Here is a 26,556-nt window from a genome sequence, read left to right on the forward strand (position 1 = left end):
TTAGGAAATAAGTAACTAAGGGGGATGGCGACAAGCACAAGATCCAGAGGAAAATATATATAAATTCAAAGCACACAAGGCCAGAAACCCAAACCCGGTGAAAAAGCACTTACCAGCCATTGAAAAATTAGGTGGGTGATGGTCAGCAGGCACAGCCACATCAGAGGAGGGTTTTCAAGAGGCTTCTGCTCGCAGGCTTTTTCCCCGGCTGGCTTGTTATTAGTGAGAAGGCCTCTCCCAGGGAGGAGGAGGGAAAGGAGAGGCTGGGAGTTATCTCCTCCTATTGCTGCGACTGCTTTCTCTTATTAGGTTCCCCACTGGTGCTAGAATCCCACCACCTCTTTGCAATCTTCTGTGTACAGTGCAGCCGAAGTGGCCTAGCCCACCAAAGCCGTTTATAGATATTTACTATAGTGGCAATCTATCAAACATGACAGCAGTTCAGCTCAGATTAAAGTCTTTGTTGCAATTCACAGCAACAGGCCTATTTGCACCAAATGCTACACATGCAACAGAATATAAACTGTCCTGCTCATTAATGCAAGGAAGAGCTGCAGCGTGATCAATAGTTCTGTAAAGATGGCATGTCTCTCGGCCATGCTAGTTAGGGAAAGGGCACCATCTTGTGTGCTCTCCGAATGTAGCCCAAAGGAGCTTCTTCCGCTGGAATGTCAGCCAACAGGAACTGGAACGGAGAAGCAAGCACCAAGCCCACACCAACCCGGGTCGGAAAGCCATTAAGGGGGACATTCACATGCAAAAGGTGAAAACGGCCGAACCAGCTTTGCAAGACAGAGAGTGCCGAGAGTCTGGGGAAATGAGGCTGATTTGCAAATGAATTCAGGGCTGCTTCTGGACAATTGCTAGACCACAAAGAAAGAGATTTATCGGCCAGGTCTCTAATCTCCTTTAGGATGAAGCCTTAGGAAACTAGGGGACATCTCTACAGGAATTTCCTGGTTGGGGCAGTGCCAGGTTGTGTGGAATTTTACATGCAAAATAAAGGGCCTCCCCAAATCCCAGATCCAGGCAGTCCTTATTATTTCAGCTTGTGCCCTGCAGGTCTGGCTCAATTCAATTTATTTACATGTAAAAAAAAGCACTTTAAGTCAGGCCAAATCACTGAGAAGAAAATGCAGTACAACTGGTTTCCTTTGGCTTTTAAATACCTGGTTACAAATAGTCCCAAGTTCACTAGTTTTCGGGTCTAACTACCTGGTGGAATTCCTCTCGAAAGAAATTACTTATCAACTCCCTAGGAGCCCCCAACATTTTGCAAAACATAAACATCTGCTCCCGGCATTCAACAGGCAGCAGCAGAGAGCATCTGACCAGCAAGGAGGACAAAGCAGGAGTACTTTACAAAAAGAAAAACGGTTCTGTGTTTTGAGGAATAAATTGGAGAGAGGGGAGGCAGAGAAGGGAGGAAAGCAACAAGAGAGGAGAGGTAAGAAAAGAGCAGCCAGTGATTCTTTAAGTTAAGAGAAATCAGGGACCATATTCGGCCCAAGGTCTCGCTTCCCCAAAGCCTACCATGGCCAAAGAATTCAAAAGGAGCCGAGAGATGTCTCCCAGTCCCCGACTCTGATATCGCCTTAGTCGGTGCCCCTGGGGATTGAAAGATCATTTTCAGGGTGTATCCTAAACCAGTCTGAATTTTCTGGCTGTGCCAAGGAAATAAGCACTTATTAAATGCCTACTAACTACATGCCAGCCACAGGCCTGGGCCCCGGAGATAAAAGAGGCAAAAGACATTCCCTGCCCTGAAGGAGCCCAGAGCCTAATGGGGAGGAGTGGAGGAGAGGGAGGGGAACAAGATAGGATAAATTAGAGATAATCTCGGAGGGCAGGCAAGAAGATTAAGGCGGAGAAGGCTTCTTAAAGGTGGTGAGATGATAAGTGGGGCCTTCAAAGAAGCCAGGACAATGTATAAAAAGAATCCAGGGCTCTCTAACACCACATCAAGTGCCTTTTGCACAATATGTAAATTTAATGTTAATTATATGTAACATGTAAAATTAATTTCTCTGGGCCTTAGTTCCTCTACTCTAAAGTGATAATGATGATGTAGACTACGATAATAATCATCAATATCTCCCAAGTTGTTGTAATGCCATAAATCACTATTAAAATGAGAGCAGTGATTATTATCATTACATGAAACCTCTTCATTCTAATGATGTCATTGGTCCTCTTCAAGAACAAAGGACAAACAATGACAACGTGAAACCTCTATTTCCTTTAAAGAGAAAATACAGCACAGAAAGAAGGGTGAACATCATAAAACCTAGGGCTCAAATGTCACTGTTGACCCTTAACAGTTGTTAAAACAAGTGATTTCAACTCTGGACTTCAAGTTACTCACCTATAAAATGGGAAGAATAATCATCTCACTGGATTCTTGTGATTACTACATGAGATACTATATATAATAGGCAGCAATTAGTTGGACTGACTTTCTCTGGTTTAGAGCTTCACTTAACTCCATTCATTTCTAACATCTACAATCTACTACAGGCAAGGGCTTGCACCAGATGCTAGGAGAGAAAAAAATTAATACACTGCCGAATGGTCTTCTTTATCACTATTTAAACAGCAATTATGGAGAAAGGTCCAGATAGCCTGATACAAATTTTGTGATTTCTTTAAAAAAATAATAATAACCACCCTTACTTTAAAAAAAAAACAAAAAAAAAACAGGACATTTTTAAGATTGTGTGAGACATGTAAATCCCTCATACATCTGGAATAAGGTGATGAGTCAATATTAAAACTGAAATTCATTTGTGTTCTATGGCTATTACTCTATAGTCTCAACAAGCCTTTATTAAAAGCCAACTAGTGCTAGGCACTTTGGTAGGCCCTAGAGAATGCAAAGATAAAACTGTTGCTACCCTCAAATAACTTACAACCCTACTCTTGGGAAACAAAAGGTTCATAGATGAGCAAATGCAAAATAAAGTAACAAAATAAATACAAAGTAATTTCTGAAAGGGAAGACACTAGCAACTGGGAGAATCAGAGTTGGGTTAGCAGGTGGTGCTTTGTTGTTGCTATTAGCATTTTATTTGAGCCTTGAAGAATAGAAATATTACGAGGGGATAGGTAAAAAATGGGAATGCTGGAAGATGCAATAGATAAAATATGGGCCCTGGGGTAAGGGAGACATGAGTTCAAGTACATTCTCAAGATATTTACTAGCTGTACTAGCTGGGTAAATCATTTAATCCTAATTGCTAACAAAAATAAAAACAGGAGTTAAAGAGGAAGAGCATTGTAGGAAAAAAAAAAAAAGATAGCTTGTAGAAAAGCAGGGAAATGGGAGACAGTGTAATAATAGAACCCTACACTTAGGGTTAAAGAAGAGGGTTAAAATCCCTCTTCTGACACTTACTCCGTGTAACCTTGGAGTAACCTTGTTATATAACCTCTTAGCCTCAGTTTCCCCATCTGTAAAAACAAGGAGACTGAACTAGACAGCCTCTAATAAGGTACCTTCCAGCTTTGTATCTACAATCTTTTGGACATTTTAGCTGGAAAATAAGTTTTAAATGACTCTCAAAAACAATCTTATTCCTTTGCATTTCCACCTCTTCCTAGCACTGAGGAGCAGGTGGTTAGTGAATATTTGTTAATGATTAATGCCCAATTCCACTCTGAATGCATAATTAAGACCCAGGAATGCATTTTCCCCAGCAATTAGTTTCCTTTGGAATTGTGATCTATAGCAACTATAGGACTCAGGTGAAGAAGCAACTGTCAAAAGAGTTAGAACTTCTGCCTAATTAAGTGCAGTCAATAAGTATGAAAGAATCATAACTTCAAATGTCAGATCTGGTAGATAACAATAATAATAATAACAGCTAGTACTTATGTAGCACTTTAAAATCTGAAAAGTATTGTCTCATTTAGTCCTCAAAACTCTTGAGAGACAACAAGTATTGTGTGCCCATTTTATAAATGAGGAAACTGAGAGATAGCGATTGATTTGTCCAGGTCACATAGCTAGAAAAATCTTCTGAGGTAGAATTTGAATTCAGGTCTTCCTGGGTGCTCTAATCACTGTGTAATCTAGATGGCTCAGAACCTACAATGTGAGAGCTGGAAGGGATCACAGAGACAATGTATTACAATTATCTCATTTTCCCAAGGAGTATAATTAAGACCAGGAAAAGGGAAAGCATACAGTGAATTGCAAAGCAAGGGTGGGACTAATACCATCCTATGGACTCCAGTCCTGCTCTGTCCATAATGACTTTACACAGAAAGGTTCAAAATCTGAAACTTACCTAAGCTCCAAAGTGTTTTTTGGAATGGAGGCAGAAATAGCATGATTATATAATCTGTCTAATAAAAAGGGAGGAGGAAAAAGAATTTATTAACTGCCTATTATATGTCGAACCCTGAGCTAAGAGCTTTTCAAATATCTCATTTGCTTCTTATGGCTAGGAGGTAAGTGCTATTACTACTACTACTATTACTATTACCACCACCATCACCACCACCACCATTATCATCATACTCATTTTACAGCTTAGGAAACTTAGGCAGCCAGATATTAAGTAACTGGCTCGGAATCCCACACCTAATAATTGTCTGAGGTCATATTGAACTCAAGTCTTCCTGACTGATTCCAGGCCCAGGATTTTATTTACTGAGACACCTAGCTACTTAGAATATAAACTCCTGGAGGGCAGGGATTGTTTTATTCTTCGAATTTTTATTCTCAAATCAGGGACATAAAGGCATTTAATAAATGCTTGTGGATTGACTATTTCCAAAAAGCTAATCACAAATTTACCTTTAAAAAATTCATTTTCAAAAAATTCATTTTCCAGGGTCAGACAGGTGGTAAAGTGGATAGAGCACTGACTGAGTTCAAATCTAATTCAGAAACTTACTAGCCTTGTGACCCTGGACAAGTCACTTAACCCTGTCTTAAAAATTTTTTTTTAATTCCTTTTTCCACATGCCTTTTCAATTGGTAAAGGAGCTATAGAGAGGGAATTTGAAGTTGAAAAAATTTTGAAGAATGCTAAAACATATTTAGCCTATGTCAGACTGCATATTATCTTAGGAAGGGAGGAGTTAAGGGAAGGAGGGAGAAAAATTTAGAATACAAAGTATTATAAAAATGAATGTTTTTTAATGTAAACTATGTTTATCTTTATTTGAAAAATATTATTGAAAAAAATTTGGAAAATGAAATATTATGAAAAAAACAGAAAAAAAGAATGTTTGAATACTTTACAAGTATTTGGCAAATAAAATACTATTGAAAATTAACCAAAAAAAGAGTGAAAACTATCTTTACATGTATTTGGAAAAATAAAATACTGAGAAAAAAAAATAAAATGAGCTGGAGAAGGAGGGAAAAAAGAATGCTAAAAAAGTTTAAAGAAATTACTTTCAAAACAGTAGTGAGCCCCAAGGATCCACTAGAAAAAGCTCTGGAATTGAGACAAGAGATAGAGCCTCTCTCACATGACTAGTCAGTTGTTAAGACCAGATATAAGGACTGAACTGATGGTTTCAATGGCAGAGGAAACCCAAGTGAGGAAATACCCTATATTCAATGCAGGTGGACTCAGGTGTTACAATGATGTTCCTAAAAAAGAATTAGTCTGACCACATTACCCAGGCACATACCCCTCCCCCCAACTTAAAAAAAACTCTCCCTAGCTCCCTATCACTTCTAGGATCAAATATCAAATCCAAAGGCTCTTTACACAGTCCCCACCCCATCAACTACCCTGAAATTCAGTAACATGGACCTGCCTCCTTGTTACTCCCTATTTCCCACTCCAGGTACCTTTACTAGATTATCCTTCATGCCTTAGCCTTCTCCCCATCGCCCATTCCTCATCTATGCCTTTTGCCTTCCTTGGTTTCCTTCAAGTACCAGCTAAAGTCCCATATTCTATAGCTGGCCTTTTCTAGGCCCTAGGTCTAGTACTTTCCAATTTATCCAGCATTTAGCTTGTTTGTAATAGTGATTTCCATGCTGTTTCTTCCATTAGATGACAGCCTCCCAGAGGGCAGGAATTGACTTTTACACCTTTCTTTGTATCCTCAACATTTAGTTCAGTACCAGGCTTGTAGAAGACACTTAATAAATCTTTATTGATTGACTGACTGACTTGAACCCAGGTCTTGGAAACCATCTCTTTATCCGCTATGGCACGGCAAATCATTTAACCTCTCTAAGCTTCTATTTTTTCATCTGTAAAAAGGAGGACAGTAATATCCATGGTACCCAGCTCACAGAATTATTGTGAGGATCAAATGAGATAATGTACATTAAGTGCTTTGTAAACCTTAAAGAGCCATATAAATGTCAGCTATTATTAATATTATAAGCACACGTTATGATTGAAAAAGGAGGTGGACTAGTCATGTAGTGTGAGTAAGAGATAACAGATGGACAGGCTAAGTGCTACACTGAAATCCATGAAATATTAATAGAATGAGAGAAAGGCCTCTAGTGCATTGGGAAAATCCTCTGTGGCAGATTTATAGAAAAGCACAGAAAAGACAGACAGCATGAGAAGGTAGTGAAAGGTTGCAATCTGTACTGGAGGAGAGCACCCCAAGTTGATGGCATCATAATCCATTAAAGAAGGAGCTGCCTAGTGAATGCAGAAATCAGAGATAAGGTGAAGGGGAAAAAAAACCATGACTGGCCAGAATAATTCCCTACCATTAACACTGTGTAGTATAGAGGAAACAATCCTGAATTTGCAGACAGAAGGACTTGGGTTCCCTTTAGAGCACTGTTACTTAATACCTGTGTGACTCTGAATAAGTCACTTCCCCTCTAGGGATCCCCTCCCATGTACAGTAAGAGGATAAATCTTTGCATGCATTTGGAAAAGCAAAATGTATTTAAAAAAAAAAAAAAGGAAAAAAAGAGAATAGAGAACAAATAATAACTCTGCCCTTTAAAATAAATAAATGAATAATGAATGATGAAAACTACCTTTACATTTTCATGATCTATTTCTGAATGAACCAGCAAAAAAGAAAAAGAACAAACACAGCTTTCTTTAAGAAAAACAGACTACCAACTAATAGATCTTTGGAATTCTCATTAGGCATCTTGGGATCATCACTGAATCCTAATATTTTTTCTTCATGACTACAGCAAATTACTTCCCAGCTCAACCTGTCTCCTCATCTATAAAAAATAATAATTATTGCTCTATACCATGTCACAGTGTTATTTGTAAGAAAAGTGCTTTATAAACAAGTTAAGTACTACTACATAAACACTGAGTTATTAATATTAGTATTATTAGGCCCTTGAGCCATAAATTTCTATTGACCCAAAATAGGTATCTCATTTTTTATGAATTCTGCCTGGTGGCCTGGTGAGATAGTCCAGGACTAGAGGAATAGCTTTGCAGATAAAACACTCTAGTTGACATGTCCCAAGATACTCAACTACCAGTTAGGTACATATCAGGAGGTTCAATCTACCTCATTTGGTGCTTCTTTTTTGTTATTGTTTGGTCATTTCAGTCTTCAAAAACTAATCCTTCATGAACCCATTTGGGACTTTCTTGGCAAAAATACTAGAGTGTTTTCCATTTCTTCTCTAGCTCACTATTTACAGATAAAGAAACTGAGGCAAATAGAATCAAGTGACTTGCCCAGGATCACAAAGCTAGTACATGTCTATGTCTAAGGTGGGATTTAAACTCAGGGTTTTCCCGACATCAGATGCAATGCTCTATCCACTGTGTTCCTTACCTGCTTCATTTAGTGCTAGCCTTAACTAATCACCCTTCGCCCTCAACATAATACACTTATTCCCTATATCTCTATCTTCTAAAGCTGATCTTTTTACATGGAACATGTTGTCTTCATGCTCTTCTCACTGCTCCCTCAGTCCAAATCATGACCTTCAAGTCTGGTTTGAATACTGCTGCCTTCTGGAAGTTTTTCTTGACTCCTAAAGCACACAATGACCTCTCACATCATGAATTCACAACCATCACAAAAATGGTTGGATCATCAGCCATGTAGTTTAACTCATACTTTAAGAAGAGTCTTCCATTGCACATGTTGAACATATATTAGATTATATGCTAGCTAAGGGAGATGGGGAGGGGGAAATGGAGGGAGAAAAATTTGAAACACAAGGTTTTGTAAGGGTGAATATTGACAATTATCTTTGCATGTATTTTGAAAATAAAAAGCTATTGTCAAATAAATAAATTAGAATGGGAAAAAATACCTAAAAAATACAACATACCTAAAGGATCTTCTACTCTTTGCTTGAGGAAAAACCCTCTTCCTCATCCCTCTATCTCAACAGAGGCAGCCCATTCTACCTTGGGGATAGTTCTAATACGTAGAAAGTTTTGGTCTTAAATTTAATTTTACCTGCTTACAACTTTTCTACCTATTTTTCCTGATTCTTTCTCTGAGGTCCAACAGAACAAATTTAACCTGATGCTTATTTGAACAGCATAAAGAACTACACACATATATATATATACACACAAAGACATTATATGTACAAATTTGGTACAGAAATATACTCAATTAGAAAGCAGACTAATCTGATTTTAAACAGAAAACAAAAACCAAAAAACCCAACTAACTCAGCATCAAAACAATGGTTCAATGATGTTTCCAGAGGATCAACCAATGATGAATCATGCTACTAACCTCCTGACAGAGATTATAAAGAATGAGATATATATTTTCCAAATATGAACACTCCATAGATGTTTTGTTTGACTTTGCTTATTTCTGACAAAGAAAAATTCTTTCTTCTGTTTTAAATATGAGGTCAGTAAGGGATTTGCAGGGGAATTGGGGTATATGCCCCAAAAAGGTGGAAAAAAGAGGGTCATTGAAATATTTTTAAAATGCACTGAAGTATGGATGTGCTTGTTAAATGGATGGATGGAAATGCTTGTTAAAAGCATTTTACTTTGAAACATATTGAATTTATTAACTTTTTTAAAAAGAACCATACAGAATAGATTTGTTTTATAGACTCTTTTTTTCCTGTCCTTTATATATGGAAATGCTTAATATTGATTGAGTTTTATCAAGTTCTAAATAACAAAGAAGTGTTCTAGGAGTGATTGCCTTCTATATCTTTTGATTTTGAGGTTTCTAAGCTAACCATATACCCCAAGAAGGTCAAACACAAAAAGAAAAATCTACAGATAACAAAATACTTTGGGAGGGGTGAACAACAACAAAAAACTAGAAATGTTTCCTTTTTTTTTTTTTTTTTTTTTTTTGGAGAAATAGCTAAAAATAAGTTGTAGTTCATGAATTTAACAGAATATTATGCCAAATAGGAAGAATTCAGAGAAACATAGGAAGACATAAATTGATGCTGAGTGAATTAAGCAAAATAAATAAAGCCATATATACAAAATGAAAATGATAATTTTAGAAAGGAGAGAGAGAGAGAGAGAGAGAACAAAAGGATATGAAATTGAACACTGTACAATTATAATGACCAAGGAGAACTCTGTCTCTTGATTCTAGTTGCAGAGGTAGAGAGCACTATGGATGTGAATGAAACATGTTTGCTCTTGCTAAAATGCTTTTTAAAATCTCTCTCTCTTTCTCTTTCTCCCTCTCCCTCTCCCTCTCCCTCTCCCTTTCCCTCTCCCTTCTCCTTCTCCCTCTCCTTCTCCCTCTCCCTCTTCCTCTCCCTCTCCCTCTCCCTCTTCCCCCTCCCCCTTTCTACCTCCATTATTCCTACTTTTTCTCTTTATTTAAAATTTTATTACAAGGCATGGCTCACATTCATATCCAGACAGAGAACTATGGAGACTAAATGTGGATGGAAGCATAGTATTTTCATTTTTTAAAAAATTGTTTGCTTTTTCTTTCCCATTTTTTTTTTTTTTTTACTCTTTTGGTCTGATTTTTATTGCACAACATGACAAACATGGAAATATGTTTATTAGGATTGCAGATATTTAACCTATATCTGATTACTTATTGCTAGGGAGGGGAAAGGTAAGGGAGTGAGGGAGAAAAATCTGGAACACAAAGTCTTTCAAAAATCAATGTTAGGGCAGCTAGATGGCACAGTGAATAGAACACCAGCCCTAAAGTCAGGAGGACTTGAGATCAAATTTGGCCTCAGATACTTTGCACTTCCTAGTTGTAGGATCCTGGGCAAATCACTTAGCCCCAATTATCTCTCAAACATAAATAAATAAGATTTTAAAATCAATGTTGAAAATGATCTTTACAAGTATTTGGGAAAATATTAACTAAAAAATTTTTTCTTGTTAAAAAAGAATATCAATAACTAACATCTAACACCCTATACCAAGATAAGATCGAAGTGGATTCATGATTTAGATACAGAGTGATATAAGCAAATTAGAAGAACAAAGAATAGTCTACCTCTCAGATCTGTGGAGAAGGAAGGAATTTATGGCCAAAGAAGAACTAGAGTACATTATGAAATGCAAAGTGGATAATTTGGTTTTGTACAAACAAAACCAATGCAGACAAGATTATAAGGAAAGTCAAAAAAAATGGGGAAAAAAATTTACATTCAAAGTTTCTGATAAAGGCCTCGTATCTAAAATATATTAAGAATTGATTCAAACTTATGAGAATGAATGCAAGCCATTCTCCAACTGATAAATGGTGAAAAGATACAATTTTCTAATGAAGAAATTCAAACCACTTTAGTCATATGAAAAAAAAATCATTATTGATCAGAGAAATACAAATTAAGACAACTCTGCAGTACCACTACACACCTCAGATTAGCTGAAATAACAGGAAAAGATAATGATAAATGGTGGAGGGAATGTGGGAAAACTGGGACACTAATACATCATTGCTGGAGTTGTGAACTGATCCAACCATTTGGGAGGGTAATTTGAAACTATACCCAAAAAGCTATCAAACTGTGAATACCCTTGGATCCAACAGTGTCTCTATTGGATCTTTATGCCAAAGAGAGCATAAAAAAAGGGGAAAGGATCCATATATACAAAAATGTTTATAGCAACTTTTTTTGTAATGGCAAGGAACTGGAAACTGAGTGGATGCCTATTGGTTGGGGAATGGCCAAACAAGTTATGGTATAAGAATGTTATAGAATATTATTATTCTATAAAAAAATGGTGAGCAAGATGATTTCAGAAAAGCCTGGAAAGATTTATATGAACTGATGCTAAGTGAAGGGAGTAGAATCAAGAGAACATAATATACAGGAAAAACAAAATTATGTGATGATCAACTGTGACGGGCTTGGTTCTCTTCAAAAGAAGGTGATTCAAGGCAATTCCAAAAGATCTGTGATAAAGAGAGCCATTTATCCAGAGAGAGGACTATGGAGACTGAATGTGAATCACAATACAGTATTTTCACCTTTCTTGTTGTTTGCTTGCTTTTTGTTTTCTTTCTCCTTATTTTCTTTTTTAATCTGATTTTTCTGATACAATGTGATAATGGCAGAAATATGTATAGAAGAATAGTACATGTTTAACATATATTGGATTACTTGCTGTCTAGGGGAAGAGATGGGGAGAGGGGAGGGAGAAAAATTTTGAAACACAAGATTTTGCAAGAGTGACTGTTGAAAACTATCTTTGCATATATTTGAAAATAAAAAGCTATTTAAAAAAAAAAAAAAAGGATATCAGCAAAAATTAAATTTATTTTTAAAAATAGAGATTCTTGCAACATACAGTCTTAGTTTCACAGGCTATCACAACAGCACTAAGGAGAAAAATCTGGGTTAAGGTTAGTTAGGTACATGGTATTGCCTTACCACCTTAAGGAGAATCTTGTAAATGGTTCAATTTTTTTTCTCTCCTAAATGATACTTTAGCACTTAGAACAAGCAGGTGGTGTGTGTAATTCAAGTATTATTGTGTTATTTTTCAGATGGGAGCAATAAAACTTAAAAAGGATAAATAACTATCCTAAGATCACAGAGCATCGAAGCCAGGATTCCAAATCTGGTGCTCTTTCCAAGAGAAGCTTTTAATTCAATGAACATTTAATAAGTGCTTACTGTGTACTATGCTAGACATAGGGGATACAAAGTCAAACTACATTCGATTGAGGTTTTAAACAAATATACAGATAAGTTAACACAATTTTGGAATAGCACAACCACTAGAGAAATAAGTACTAATAGGGAAAAGTTATATCAGGAAATAACATCAATTCAAATAGAGAAGAATTTCCTAACATCCTCAGTTATCTACCAAGTAGGGTTCAAACTGCTTTACCATGCAATCAAGACCTTCCATTACCTAGCAATAAGCAGCATACCACCTTTTACAAACTAATCTCCTATGAGCTCCTCTACACTAATCCCTCTCTATTCCCAGAAGGTATGCAACACTTTCCTGCCCTTGGCATGTGCCCTGTGCTTGATTGTTCCTCTCTTCCCATTTCAGCCTCCGGAATTTCTAGTCATCCATTAAGTTCCAACTCAAATAAGGTCTACTTGCATGAAGTCTTTCTGGATTGCACAGTCATAACTGAACTTTCCCCTCTTGGACCATAAAGCATTTTGTTTTATAGAATTCTCTAATACATCCAAAGTACAATATTGTATGTTTTGAAAATTATCTGTTAAGAGTATCTGGTAACTCCTACTCTATTAAGTAGGAACTGGGTCCTATCTAAATTTTGTCTCTTTTTCAGCAGCAAGAACAGTATTTTGCACATGGCAGGTACTTAATAAGCATACAGAGGGAAAAATATTGAGATCGAGTCAAGGGAACTTGGCTTTGAATTTTGACTCTGCTTCTTACTTATTGTCTGCCCATTTATCTATCCTAATACTTACTGTGTGACCCTGAGCAAGTTCGTTAATTCCAATTGCCTCACCCCACCCCCCAAAAATAGAAATCCCATTCAAACCCCATTGGGAAAAGAAAAGAAACACAAATTCCTCCTAACAAATGCATATAGAAAAGCTAAGCATGCATGTTTGTATGTGTATTTTACAGTTCTCTATACATGCATTATATGTGTTATTCCTGTGTGAGTGTACATGTGTTGTATGTATGTCTGTGTCGTATGTATGTGTGTGTGTCCATAAACATGTGTCTACAAGAATATATGTCGTTTGGGTGGGGGGAGGTCTCTGCAGGAAGAATCCATCCCCTCTTTGTCAGGAAGTGGAGAGCATACTTCATAAACAGTTGTCTGGTATCATGGATTGTCAATGTGTTGATCAGAGTTCTTAATAATTTCAGAGTTGTTTTGTCTACAGAGTCCCTCCTTACAACTTAATGCCACTCAGAGCAAGTTACTTCATATTCATAGGGCTCAGTTTCCTCATCTGTAAAATGAGTTAACTGACCTAAAAGCCAACTAAGACTCCTTCCAGCTCTTGAGTTTCAATTCTATGAATAATAATTAAGCTATCCATCAATGGAACTGCCTGCCTAGCAGGAAAAGACACCTGGGTCCCTAACTGTAGGTATTCAAGTGGAGGCTGCATGATATTTTGTCATCTCTCCAGGAGGCTGATTCAGAGGGGATTGCAGTTTAGTTACAGTTTTGGCTGGATCACCCTTCAAGCTCTGAGATTCTCTGATTCTAGCTTCAGGGCGAGTTTATATATACAATAACTCTGGGCTTAATAGAGAATATTTTCTAACATCCCCCAATATAACACCTGCTTTATCCAACGCATTCTAAGCTTGTCTTCACACCTGGTTCTCCAAATTTCACCTACTTGTTCCAGCATGAAACTTAGTATCTACAACACAACTTAAGAATGAAACTATTCTTCCCAAAACAAAATGTTAGTGGACCTAGTCTTAAGAATTACAAGTATACTTACAGAGATTATACAAACACTTCTCTCATTTATAAATAATGAAACTGACTGGTGCTGTGTCACAGCTAAATGTAGGGAAGGTGGGACTAGAACATAGGTCTCCTGAATCCTAAAGTTCTTTCTATATGGTAGTGAGAATAATTAATAAAAATGATTCACATATGGTCTTGGCTCTTCTCAGCAATGCAGTTCTCAGCAATACAATTCCAATAGTCTTGGGATGGAAAATGCCATCTGCATCCAGGGAAAGAACTATCGAGACTGAATGTGCATATTATTTTCACCTTTTTTTGTTTGTTTGTTTGCTTTTTTCTTTCTTGTGTTTTTTCAAAACAAGTTTGATTTTTCTTACACAGCGTGACAAATATGGAAATATGTTTAAAAGGACTGTGTATGTTTAACCTATATCACATTGCTTGATTGGTACCTTAGAGAGGAAGGAGGTAAGAGAGGGAGGGAGAAAAAAATTTGGAATATAGTCTTACAAAAATGAATGTTGAAAACTATCTTTACATGTATTAGGAAAAATAAAATCCAATTGAGAAAAAAATTATTCACATGTAAAGCACTTCAAAGTTTGAGAAGTATTTTCCTGTTGACAACCGTGTGAGAAACATAGTAATAAATAATTGCAAATAAGAAAACTGAGGCTCAAAATAAGTTAATACTTTCCCAAAGTTTAATAAATGGCAGACTAGATGCAAACTCAGGTCATCTTATTCCAAGTTTTGTGCTCTTTTATTATATGTATTTGCTGCCTCCAACATAGTAAATAGAAAAAGTTTTAATTGAATGAAATTGTGTATTACACTATAGCATGTAACCCAGCTAACCATGATGACCCCATGTTTAAATTCCAAGGATAATCTTTTACTAAACACTTATTAAGTGCCTATTAGGTATAAGACATTGTGCCAGATGCTGAGGGAGCTTTAAGGATGAATAAGACTCTTTCCTTGAGGAACCCACTATTAATGTAGCACAGGAAAATAAGCTGGTGGAATTAGGGAAGGCAGGTGGTATTTCAGTTGGTGCTTGAAGTATCAACAGAATTCCAATGAAGACATGAGAGGAAGTCATAGCAGTTAGAAGGAAGTGAGTAAACAAAAGAGCGGTAGGATAACTCGGGACATCTGAGGATACAGAGGCACAGAAGCAAGCTAGCTCAGGATATCTACAGATACTCTAGTTTAATTAAAACGCAGAGATTATAAGGGAACTGCTATGAGACAAAGCTGAAATGAGAAATAGGAACCTCATTGTAGAGATACTTGAACACCACCAGGCTGAATGAAGCAGACTTTATTCAGTAGGCATGAAGAGCCAACCATTTTAAGGTTACAGCCTCCTAATCGGTGTCTCTACCTAAATTCTCTCCCCACTCCAATCCATCCTCAAAACAGCTGCCAAAGTGCTTTTCCTAAAGTGCAGGTCTGATCATCTCTAGACTCCACATCTAACCCCACTCTACTTAATAAACACTAATGGCTCCTTATTATGTTTGGGATTAAATATAAAATCCTCCCATTTGACTTCTAAAGCTCTTTATAACCCAACCCTTTCCTATCTTCCCAGTCTTCTTACACATGACTCCTCTCAATCACTTGGTCTAGCAATACAGGTCTACTTGCTATTCCTCACACACAGCACTCCATATTTTATCTCCGTGCTTTTACTTGAGCTATCTACCACCACTGGAATGCTCATTTGCCCTGTCTTCCTCTTTCTTCCTTCTTCCACCTTCTTTCTCCTCCTCTTTTTCCTCCTCTTCCTCCTCCTTTTTCTCTCTCCCTCTCCCTCTCCACTCTTTCCCTCCTTCTTTTCCCTCTTTGTTTCTCTTTGTCTTTCTCATTATCTGTATATCTGTCTGTTTTTCTTTCTGTCTCTCTCCTTATCCCCCTCCCTGCCTCAGAATTACTGGTTTCCTTCAAAATCAAGCTCTAAGGCCACCTTATGCAGTGGATTCCCTACTTACTCTCCTCTCCCTCCCCCCTACCTCCCCACCCCCACCCCTACTAATATATTTTCTGTATTTATCTTGTATCAATTTCATTATGTATTTTGTATATTCCTTTAGACATACATACTGTAGTTCTATTAGAATATAAACACATGGTGGGAAAAGACTTTTCCTTTTATTTATAATCTAGTGTTTAGCTTAGGATCTAATAATTGCATCATAACTATTGATTGATGATTACTGAACAAAGGAGTACACAGAAAGATGACTGGCAGCTTAAAGCAAGAGAAAGGAAACAAGGAAACTGAGAGGCTACTGCAATACTCTGGGCAAGAGGTAATAAGCACCTGAAATGGGTGCTAGTAAGAGATGAAAGAAGTAAAATGAAAACTTCACATATGATTTTCTGAGAGAGAAGTGTATTCAAGGAAATGCCTCTAAGTTAGCAAACATAGGTGACTGAGAAAATGGTGTCATTAGTGGAAAAGGGGAAGAGTTAGGAGGTGGAGTCATTTTTAGGTGAAAAGATATATTGCCGGAAAATAATCTTGAAAATGAGCCTTGTGGCTAGGCAAATATGTACAAAAAGGTTACAAAACAAGCCAAGTTAAAGTGCAGCATTCAGAAGCTTAAATCCTAAGACTGTTTTTAAATGCAGTAGGTCACAAACCTGTCTGTCAATTAGTTTCAAATACTTCCCATGGATGTGGGGGTCATAACTGTGATCACCTTAACTAACTCCTATCTGCTTTGTGAGGGGAAATAAACTGCCACTGAATGAGTCATTTAAAATCCACCAAGCATCTGTCCATTGATAATTATTTCCAGGTACTATCTAGGCTGCAAACAAAGTCATCACCTCTAGCTTTGAAAGACTGTAACTTAATTTTGTAAGAGTCATTAAGAATATGTAACCAACAGATTTGGGTAATTTAATGCCCATTCTCACACATCATAACCACTAGCTTTTCAAACTTTTTCCAAATTTCATTCATTAAAAAGATGCTTGTTGACATATACACCACTGTTTTAACTTAATAAGGATGAGAGGGACATGTGCCTGTTTCCTTACCTGTAAAATGAGCTAAGAAAGAAATGGCAGGTCAGTCCAGTATTTTTGCCAAGAAAATCTCAAATGGGGTCACAAAGAGTTGGACACAACTGAAATGACTTAACAACAACATAAGAATGAGAACTGGATAGGATTTCAGGAAATCCTAAGACTTTTGAAGATATGGGTTCAAAACTACATTCTACCACTTATTACCTATGTTATGTACTGAAATTCCTTTAATATTTTTGGACCTCAGTTTCCTATTCTATAAAATAAGAAGTTTGGATGAGAATCATTAGAAATTTCTTTAAATTCTAAATCATATGAACATATGACTTGCCACTTTTTTCTATTGTCTCTGAGAGAAGATGAAATATTTCTATTGTTTGCCCTCATTTTCCCTTCTCTTATTTCTCAATCCCTTGCAATCTAGCTCCCACATTCCCATTCCTCAACTGAAATTCTTCTATCAAGGTTACAAAATATCTCTCAATTGCTAAATCCAATAGCTTTTTTTTAGTTTTAATTGTATTTGATCTGCCTCTCATTTCTTCTTCCAGGATGCCCTTTCCTTCCTTGGCATCTGTTCTATTTGTTGGCTCATGGTTCTCTTCCAACTGGTCTGACTACTCTGTCCTCTCCTCTTCCTATATCTATCAACCTCCTCCTACCCATAAATTGTAGGTGGTAAACTATATCTTAAGCTCTCCCTATTTTTTCCTTTGATAATTTCATTAGTTCTTTTGGGATCGATTATGATCTCTTAAAAAGCTACATGACATGGTGGACATAGCTTAGATCTGATCTCAGGAAAACAGGAGTTCAAATCTTACCTCAGACATTTACTATTTGTTATCACCCTGGACAAGTCATTTAACCCCTCTCTGCCTCAGTTTTCTTAATTGTGAAATGGGGAAAATAACAGTATCAATCTCTTAATTGTTGCAAGGATAAAATGAGATATTTGTAAAGTGTTTTGCAAACCTTAAGGTGCTAAAAAAAAAAAAAAAAGTTAGCTACTATGCAGACATTTCCCACTTCTAAACATTCAGTCCAAATATCTGTCCTGAACTCTAGTATTCAATTATAATAGACTTCTCCATCCAGAACTTTTTACATCTCAAACTCAACATGTTCGAAAATAGAACTCTACATATTCTTCCACCACCAAACCCACATCTATTCCACACTTGACCATTTTTGCCCAATCACTCAACCTTAAAGTCATCTTAGAGTCTTCCACTGCCATCAACTCCAATACTATCTCCAAACATTTCTCACATCCACCCCTTTCTCTACACTCAACACAACCTCTTCCCTAAATCAGGCCTCTCAAGTGATCTATTGCAATATCTTCCTAAGTGGTCTCCTTGTTGTCAGTTTCTCAGTTATCTTCCATACAATTCCCAAATTAGTATGTTTAGAAGACAGATAAAGTCTCTTTCTCCCCTCTCCAAATCTTACATTCATATAGAGCTGGAGGGGACCTTAGTTCAAGTCCCTCATTTTTACAAATAAGAAAACTGAGAATCAAGAAGGTTGTGACCTACCTGAGGTTATAGGGTCAGACTCTGTATATTTTCAAGGATAAAATACAAACTCTTTGGTGAAGCATTTAAAGTTCTCCCCAGTCTGGCTCTTTCCTAATTTTTCAAACTAATTTCCCATTATTGCTTTTCACATACCCTTGGTTCCAATCAAACTGGATTGCTAGCTATTCACTACAAATAAGATCTACTCTCTCAAGAAGTAATTCACTTCCATTAAGGTTCTATACTTCAGGTCCCAGATAATCTTTTAGAACCACTAGGAAGATACCCAACAAGAGAACAACCAACTAGCCACTGCTTGCCAAAACAATTCAGCTCCACTGTAGTAATGGGAAAAGCACTGGATTTGGAGCCAAAGGCCAGAGGTTCAAAATTCTGGCTCTACCATTGTGCATGTCACTTAATTTCACACCTTAGGTTCTCTTCTGGAAAATAAAGGAATACCCCCTTCAGAAGACTGATGATGAAGTAAGGTGAAGAATGGTGGAAAGAAGTGGTAGTAGTGAGAATCATGGGATAGAATGACATACATTTTTGAATGCTATCAAATATGTAGATTTTTCTGCTACCTTGTACATGAAAGTGTTCTTTGTTTTGGTGCTTGTTAAATCAAGATAAATATATATAAATATATATATATATATATATATATATTTTTTTTTTTTTAAAGGAAGGGATTGGAACAAATGAACTCTAAGTTCTCTTCCAGTTTAAAATTTATCCTATTTTTCATTGTACAGCTATCCAAAATTCTTGGTGTTTAATAATGAAAGTTGTGTCTAAGTACACAGGAACATATATATATAATTCTACTTTTTTTAATTGAAGAATTCCCAGCAATTTCAAAGCCCCTGTTAATGGAATTATGGTTCATTTTTCTTTTTAAAAGATTGTCTGGGAGAATGGGAAATGAAAGAACCCATTTGTTACAGCCTCTTAATTAAGTGTTTTTTCCCTGAAAATTGATACAAGGTATATATCTCACTATCTCCTTTAAAAACAGCCCTTTTGTGAGATGGCACTTTTAATTTACATACGACAATTAGAACTCACATCCTGTGCTAATTAAAGTTTGAGGCCACTTAGCAAATTGCTGTAATTGTGCATACTCTAATGTGATTTCCATCTTTTAAAACAGATCTATACCTAGCGAATTTTGAGTGTCAACAACATTGTTCCTGGTTTATAAATGTTGTGTTATGTTTCTGTTTTTGTTTTACATCTGCATCTTAGTTCCAGGTGGTTTACTTCCTTGTGCTCAGGGTGAGGCCGAGTCAGAAATCTCCCCTGATTTTTGTTTAATGGATTTCTGCCTTGGTAACTGCTTTCCAGAGCATTCACATGATGCAATGACTGTGGTGAGGTACTTGCAGGCAAGCATTAAGATGGAAACAGAACAAAAGGAGAACTGTATCATGTCACTCTCCAACACATCTGTATATAGACCTGTCATTGGCTGTTTTGAGCTAAAAGTATCTTCAGAATCCATCTAGTCCATCCATTATACATTTAATGAATTTTCCAAGGTCATGCTGACTAGGACAGACTTGGAATGGAGTTCCATTCACTCATGATAAGACCAGTGCTCTTTCCATTACAACCCAATAAGTTCTTTGATATACTTGAGGGAAACTGATCTGACTTGAGACAGAAGCTCTTGGTTATTATTATCACTCTATTCTACTGTAGTCATTGGTATGATTAGCATTTGAGAAAAGGAAAGTTCCTGTTTTGTCAGAAAACAAAGTAAGCCTGGATTATTCCAGGAAAATCCACATCCTATAACCCTAAAGTCCAAATCAACTACAAAGTCTGATTAAATGCCAGGAAGTCCATTTGAAAAGACAGGCTTGGAAATTCATCAATTAAAAGGGAGGGTGAAATGGATGGGGAAAAGGAACCACACTTTGGGGCCTAACTGACAACTGAACAATAAAGTTATGGACAGAGCAAGGGACTGGAAGTAAAGAAAATCTGACTGATTTTTACCAAATTCAGGACATCCTAAAACTTAAAACTCTTCCATAAGACAATATAAAGTATGGCCACCAATCAATCTTCAAGATTAATTTCCAGACCATTTAGTAATATATTTCCCCCAAAATTGATTCATATAAACCTGTAAGAGATTCTACAGTGCTAATGCATAACAAAGCATCCAGCTGCCTGTCTTGGAGGAAAGGAAGACAGGAGTCCATATGGTCTTTAAATGGCAGGCAGTGAACAGCTGAACTTAGGTATCAGGCCACTACTTCCATAGACAACTATAGCCAATGCAACCACTATTGCTTGAATTCCATCTACTTAGCCAGGAATCAGTAATGTGTGATGCCAGACAAGTATCTTTCCCCCTCAACCTCAGCTCCTAACTTTGTAAAATGAGTGATGATTAATAATGTCCTTTATAGCACTAGCAAGTTTTGTTTTAAAGCACAGTAATTCAGGCTTTGTAGTCAGAAGACAGTGGTCCAGTTCCCAGTCCTGTCCCTTACTGCCAGTGTGACCTTGGGTAAATCACCAAATCAGTTTCCTCATATATATAAAATAAAGGGATTGAACGGACAACTTCTAAGATCCATTCCAGCTCTTCTGACAGTCCAAGATATTCTCTGGTCAGAAAGGGAGCTGGGCCAGGATGAGGTAAGCAACACAGAGTTCCGATAATAACTTCCCCACACATGCCCCTCCCTCTTCCAACTTATATTGGAGCCAGTTTCATGAGGCAAATATCCCAGGAGGCAGTGTTCCTTGCTGTAAACGGGATGAAACTCTTTGTTATGAGTCCCAACAAGAAGCTTCCAAGGACTACGAGCTAGGGAGGGAACCAAGGAGAGTCTCCATTCTCAGTAAAAGATCATAAAAAGGTAGAAGACTGGGTGTTCACAGTGAAAAGTCACAAGCAACAGGAGATGGGAAGGAAAGCAAAACCTTATCACACCTTTTAGGCAGGGTAGGAGAATGAAGAGACAATTAATGTATTTCACAGTTTAAGTAATTCATAAGGGTGAGAAAGCAGAAAGGATTCCTAGCCTCAACTAACTGAAGAAAATTCAAAGGCGCTCCTCTCTTCTTAGAATGTTATCCCTTTGGAAAAGAGTAACCAGGGCCCAAATAGCAACAACATGTGGCTTTCTTTTTCAGAAAAAAAAAAAATTCAGTCACCATTATAGAACATCTACTAGCCTCCTTTTGTTGAGGAATCATCATTATCATTTTTATAGTAGCAGCCTCTCCCATTAATGGCTTTCTCTGATGATGTCTCATCATGGGAAGGACTTAGGATCATAGCCATAAGATACCATAAGATAAATTTTGAGCTGAAAGGATCAAAGGTTATCTAATTCAATCTCCTTGTTTTACAGACAATTAAGCTGGAGCTCAAAAAAGTTATATGACTCACTGCATGTCTCCCAGGAAATAAGAAGTTAGAGGAGCAAAGATTTGAACCCAAATTCTCTAATTCCAAATCCAGCCGTATTCTTTTCACTACTCTGGCTATACTCTCAGAATATAACATCTGGCCAATTCTACTAAAATGGAAAGGATTTGAATTTAGACCCAGTAATCAACTCTGTCTTAATAGACCAGCCTGGCAAATTTCCGAAACTTATCCCTATGTGGGTGAATTTTTTGGTGACAACTATTCATGAAAATAGTCTGAGTCACAAAAGGATTGTGAACAGTATCCATGAAGAGAATACCATGACACCAAATTACAGTTCCTTGAAATAAGTCACATTCTTGTCCTTCCTAATTGTTCTGGTTTTCCTCTCAGTTTCTTTCTCTTCTCTTGTTCAGATTCCCATTCCAACTTGCCCAGAATTGTCAATGGCCTCTTACCTAGTCTTTCAGGCTCCAATTTTTCCTCCTCCAATTCCTTATACTCCATCTTACCCAATATATTTTAACTAAGCTTCTTTCACCATGTCCCTCTCCTCTCCAATGCTCAAAAATCTTCAATGACTCCCAGAGTTGCAACCTGACATGTCTTTACAACTCTGGCCAAGCTACTTCCCCTTTCTATTCACCCATGTAAATAAACCCTTGGCTCTAGCCAGACAAGTCTATGTAAACATATGTGCACTCCCATCTTGGTAACTGATACCACTCCCTTCATCCTACCTGATATACCTTGGCCCATCCCTGTGGGTCTGAATCTCTGATTTATTCCAAAGCTCCAGTTAAGTCCCATCTCTTCTCTTAAACCTTCCCAACCCACAATGACATCCTTTTTCTTAATTCATCAGATTGAATATCATCAGTTTCTCTCACTTGCTCTAAGTCACATATTGCCTCATAAAAAAATATTGTTCAGCCATTAATTTTCTTATATTCATAAATTCCCTCTTCCAGCTTTCACACCCATTATCTTCCCCCTCTCTTCTCTCTGTCTCTTGTCTCCTGAAATCTAATCCTTTACCAACTCACTAAGGCCCCTTTTAGCTCTAAATCTATGAATCTCCCTGCTGGGTATTACAATCTAGGTATCCCTTAGGAAATTCTAGCTCAACCATAACCAAAACAGCTCATTATCTTCATCCTCCCCAAATCCCAGACTTGACCTGCTATATGTTTGACAAGGATGCTACCATCCACCCAGGTCCTCTGTGGCAAAGTCATCCTGACCCTTCCCTCTCCTTTGTCCTCACCCTTATAAAATCAGTTACTAAGCCTTATCCATTTTCCTTCAACAATATCTCTCTCCTCTGCTTCTCCCTCTCTGGCCACAATCCTACTTGTCTCCTAAACAATTACAAGAGCCTCCTAATTGGTCTCCCTATTTCCAGTCTCTTCCCTCACTAAGCTATTCTCTATTCAAGTGCCAAAATAATCTTCCACACAACTCTGTAGGGAGTTTACAGTCTCACTGGAGACATAAAGCGCTTGAGAACTGGGGCTAAACCTAAGGCAAGTAAGTGGTACAATGGATAGAGTGCTGGGGCTGGACTCAGAAATATCTTAATTTAAATCCAGCCTTAGACACTTATTAGCGATGTGACCTCGAATCAGTTAACCCCTGCATGCCTCAGTTTCCTCACCTGTAAAATGGAGAAGACAAAACTATCTAGCAGCTAGGGTTGTTATAAGGATAAAATATTAGCAAAGCATCCTGCAAATCTTAAATTACTGGTTAAGAGCTAGCTATTATTCTTTATATTCCCAATACCTAACACAAAAACTGGTATATAGTAGGTGTTTATTAAATGCTTCTCCTGAACCATTTAAGATTATCTACTCTTGCCTTTGCACAAAATACCTAGCAAAGAAGCTCTCTAGTCATAAAGACCCATTGAATCACCGAATGAACAAATCCCCTTCTTTTAGCACACGACAATTAAGCTAGGAGAAAAGAGTTACAGCAATCATCAACCAAACTATGGAAAGAATGCTGGCGTGACAATCCATCTCTAAGTCAATTCACTAAAAGGAAAGGCAGGCGTAGATATTTCTTTTAGGGGAGAGTTGAGGTCATAAAGGCCATAAATTCGGGTTGCTTATTTTCCAACACCAAAAGTAAAAAAGAGAAGGCCTGCCCAACAGTGAATCTTTTGGAATCAATGCTGAATTTGGAAAGGAAACAATATTCTAGTTATAGGCTTTATTAAAATTTGTCCTGGACACAAAAATTGGCCTCAGACTGCCAACAAACATTGAGCTTCTTTTCTGTCTGGAGATAGAAGCTACCGTTTTCAAAGGTGGCAAACCAACTTCCTCTTCCTTTTGTAATTCCAAAGAGCCCAGTTTTGAAAATGAAAACAACAAGAGGGCCTCTGGCCTCATCTTAATCTGTTTTGTTTATATTCTAATTTCCAAAGGTCATCCAGTAAAAAGTTGAAGGTCCAAAATCATGAGATATAACAATAGAAACTCGGTTTTGGAAAGCCTCCAGCCTCAAAGCACATTCCTTATAACAGACAAGTCAACAGGGATGGTTACATGACTTAGCCTGGGGTCAAATACCTAGCAAAAGTCAGAGTTCACAAGGTCACAGAAATCAAAGATTTAGAGCTAGAGATGGTCTTAAAGATTGTCCAGTCCAACCCTCTCATTTTACAGATGAGGAAACTGAGACCCAAGAATAACTTTGCCCAAGGTCACAGAGGGAGCACATAACATAGCTGGACTTATAAAGCCAGTTTTCCTGACTCCGAATCACTCAGCATTCTCTCTGGGTTCACCACAAAGTACCTACAGATAGGCATTGAGAACAGAAAAAGATCCCCTAAGTAGAACATGCAAAAATAAACCAGAGGAATTTATTTCCCTTCAAATTAACTCTATCCTAAGAGCCACATCTGAAATCTGACTGCTCCTGCAACTACAGATTGGAAAGTCACTGCTTGTCAACCAACAATCCCAACTTTTCCTCCCCTCTTAAATAGTAACTACCTCCCAATTCCCAAAGCCCTTGATGATACTGGGTTTCTGACTTACCTTTTGATCGAGTAGAGATATCCATGCCCTCTACCACCTCCTGTTCTGCCTTTATCTCCTCTTCAGCCAAGCTGAAATAGAGCAAATTATTTTCATGTTAAAACATATCAAAAAAATAAAAAAAAAAAAAAATAAAAGGCTAAAGGGACCTAACTAATTTGACTGAAAATCTCTCACACAGCACACCCCATCTTTAAACACTCACTTGATTTTAATTAGACTTTACTAGAAATTAATAAGGTTTTGTTTTGATTTTATTCGATTAGTATTGGAGCTGAGCATATTATGCTATTGATACTCAAAGTAACTTCTCTCAACCCCTTTCCAATATTACTCAGCAAGATACTATGTGTCCAACTGTTACAATGGAGCTTGGGGAGAGCAGTTTACATTAAATTAGTCTTATAAAGAGCCAGAAGCAGAGATTCCTGAATATTGTTTTGCATAAAAGCATATCAATACAAACTTGTATTTAATGGAGCCTTTCCTTAAGGAGTTCTAAATGTTTCTAAGGCATTAATTATCTAAACCTGACAACATCTCTCACAGGGAGGGGACCAAAAAAAAATAATAATAAATTAACAAAATGGGAAAATGTAGGTAACGGATCAGAAATGAATGTCCTGTCTTAAGAATAACTCAAGAAACCAGCTGTAGTTCTAAGGAATAGAACCTCCCAGTCCAGTGAAACTAGGAGGTAGTGATCAATATTCTTTCAAGCTGTGAGCAATTATCCTCCACTACCAAACAAGAATAAGGAACAATTATTTGGAAGGGGGAGGGGAGGAGGAGAAGCAATGTTCCTCCTCTGGGCAGATTTCACTCCCATCCTGCCCTACTAAGCAGGTGCAAACTGCAGTAAACTGTCCCTCCTTTCTTCCCTCTCTCTCCTCCTTTTTCCCTTCCCCCTCTCCTCCATCTTTTCCTCTTCCTTAATTCAATCCCACCTCTCTCCTTCCCCAAATTATTCAGGGTTGATAGAGGATAGCAGGTGTCTTTCTTTTTTTTACTTCAAATCTTAAAACCCTACAAAATATTTATTTCTTTTTATAGGCATATATGGGCAAATTATTTAAGTACTAGCATTTTCATACCCCCAAATTGAATAGAAATTGAAATTGAATTAAAAAAAAATAGAACGTCAGAAATAGAAGGGCCCTTAGAATACAGAATGGTAGAGTTGGAAGAGACCTTTGAACACAGACCATAGTAAAGATCATCTAGTTCAGTCTCCTCATTTTACAAAGGAGAAAATAAGAGGCCCAAGGTCACACAGCTAGTGAAAAGCAGGGCCAGGAATAGTACCTAGATCTCTAGTTCTTTTTCTAATATGTTCTGTTACTCTAGGCAGCCTCTGATTTTTTTTTTTTAATCCAAGATCATATGTATCAGATTTTGATTCAGTATTTTTTTTAAATGTAATACCTCAAAATGACAACACTGAAAAATTGCATTCTGAAGAGAATCAGATCCAGAACAATCCTCTAACTAGGAGATACAAGTCAGAATTAAGTCATCCTCTTTGTCTTACAGCCAAATTACACACTGGGACTATACAGGATATATAAGGAAGGTTCAAATTAATGCAAGAATATAAGGCTGAAACAACAGAAGGAGGGACTTCCTATAATAATCAGAGCTGTCCAACAAAAGAATGGGCTGTCATGGGAACTAATGAATGAATTTTCCATCATCTGAAGCTCTACAAGCAAAGGTTGGCCTATCGATCCAATTGGCTGTGGTGGGG

The 26,556-nt window shown here is 37.3% G+C and overlaps 1 protein-coding gene across 6 annotated transcripts in view; it reads right to left on the minus strand.

The window, feature by feature from the left end:
• ZMYND8 (zinc finger MYND-type containing 8) overlaps positions 1-26,556 on the minus strand; it is a 116,653-nt gene that overhangs the window by 82,224 nt on the left and 7,873 nt on the right. For 5 of the 6 annotated variants that reach the window (XM_012539717.3, XM_012539722.3, XM_031951577.1 and 2 more), the window contains exon 2: positions 24,810-24,880. In XM_012539717.3, the coding sequence (XP_012395171.1) occupies positions 24,810-24,880 (71 nt within the window). Of the gene's footprint in view, positions 1-113; positions 2,947-24,809; positions 24,881-26,556 lie in introns of those variants that run through there. The other variant, XM_023494543.2, reaches the window with a different exon arrangement.

The sequence above is a fragment of the Sarcophilus harrisii genome, chromosome 2 (genome assembly GCF_902635505.1).
Source record: "Sarcophilus harrisii chromosome 2, mSarHar1.11, whole genome shotgun sequence".
Lineage (NCBI taxonomy): Eukaryota > Metazoa > Chordata > Mammalia > Dasyuromorphia > Dasyuridae > Sarcophilus > Sarcophilus harrisii.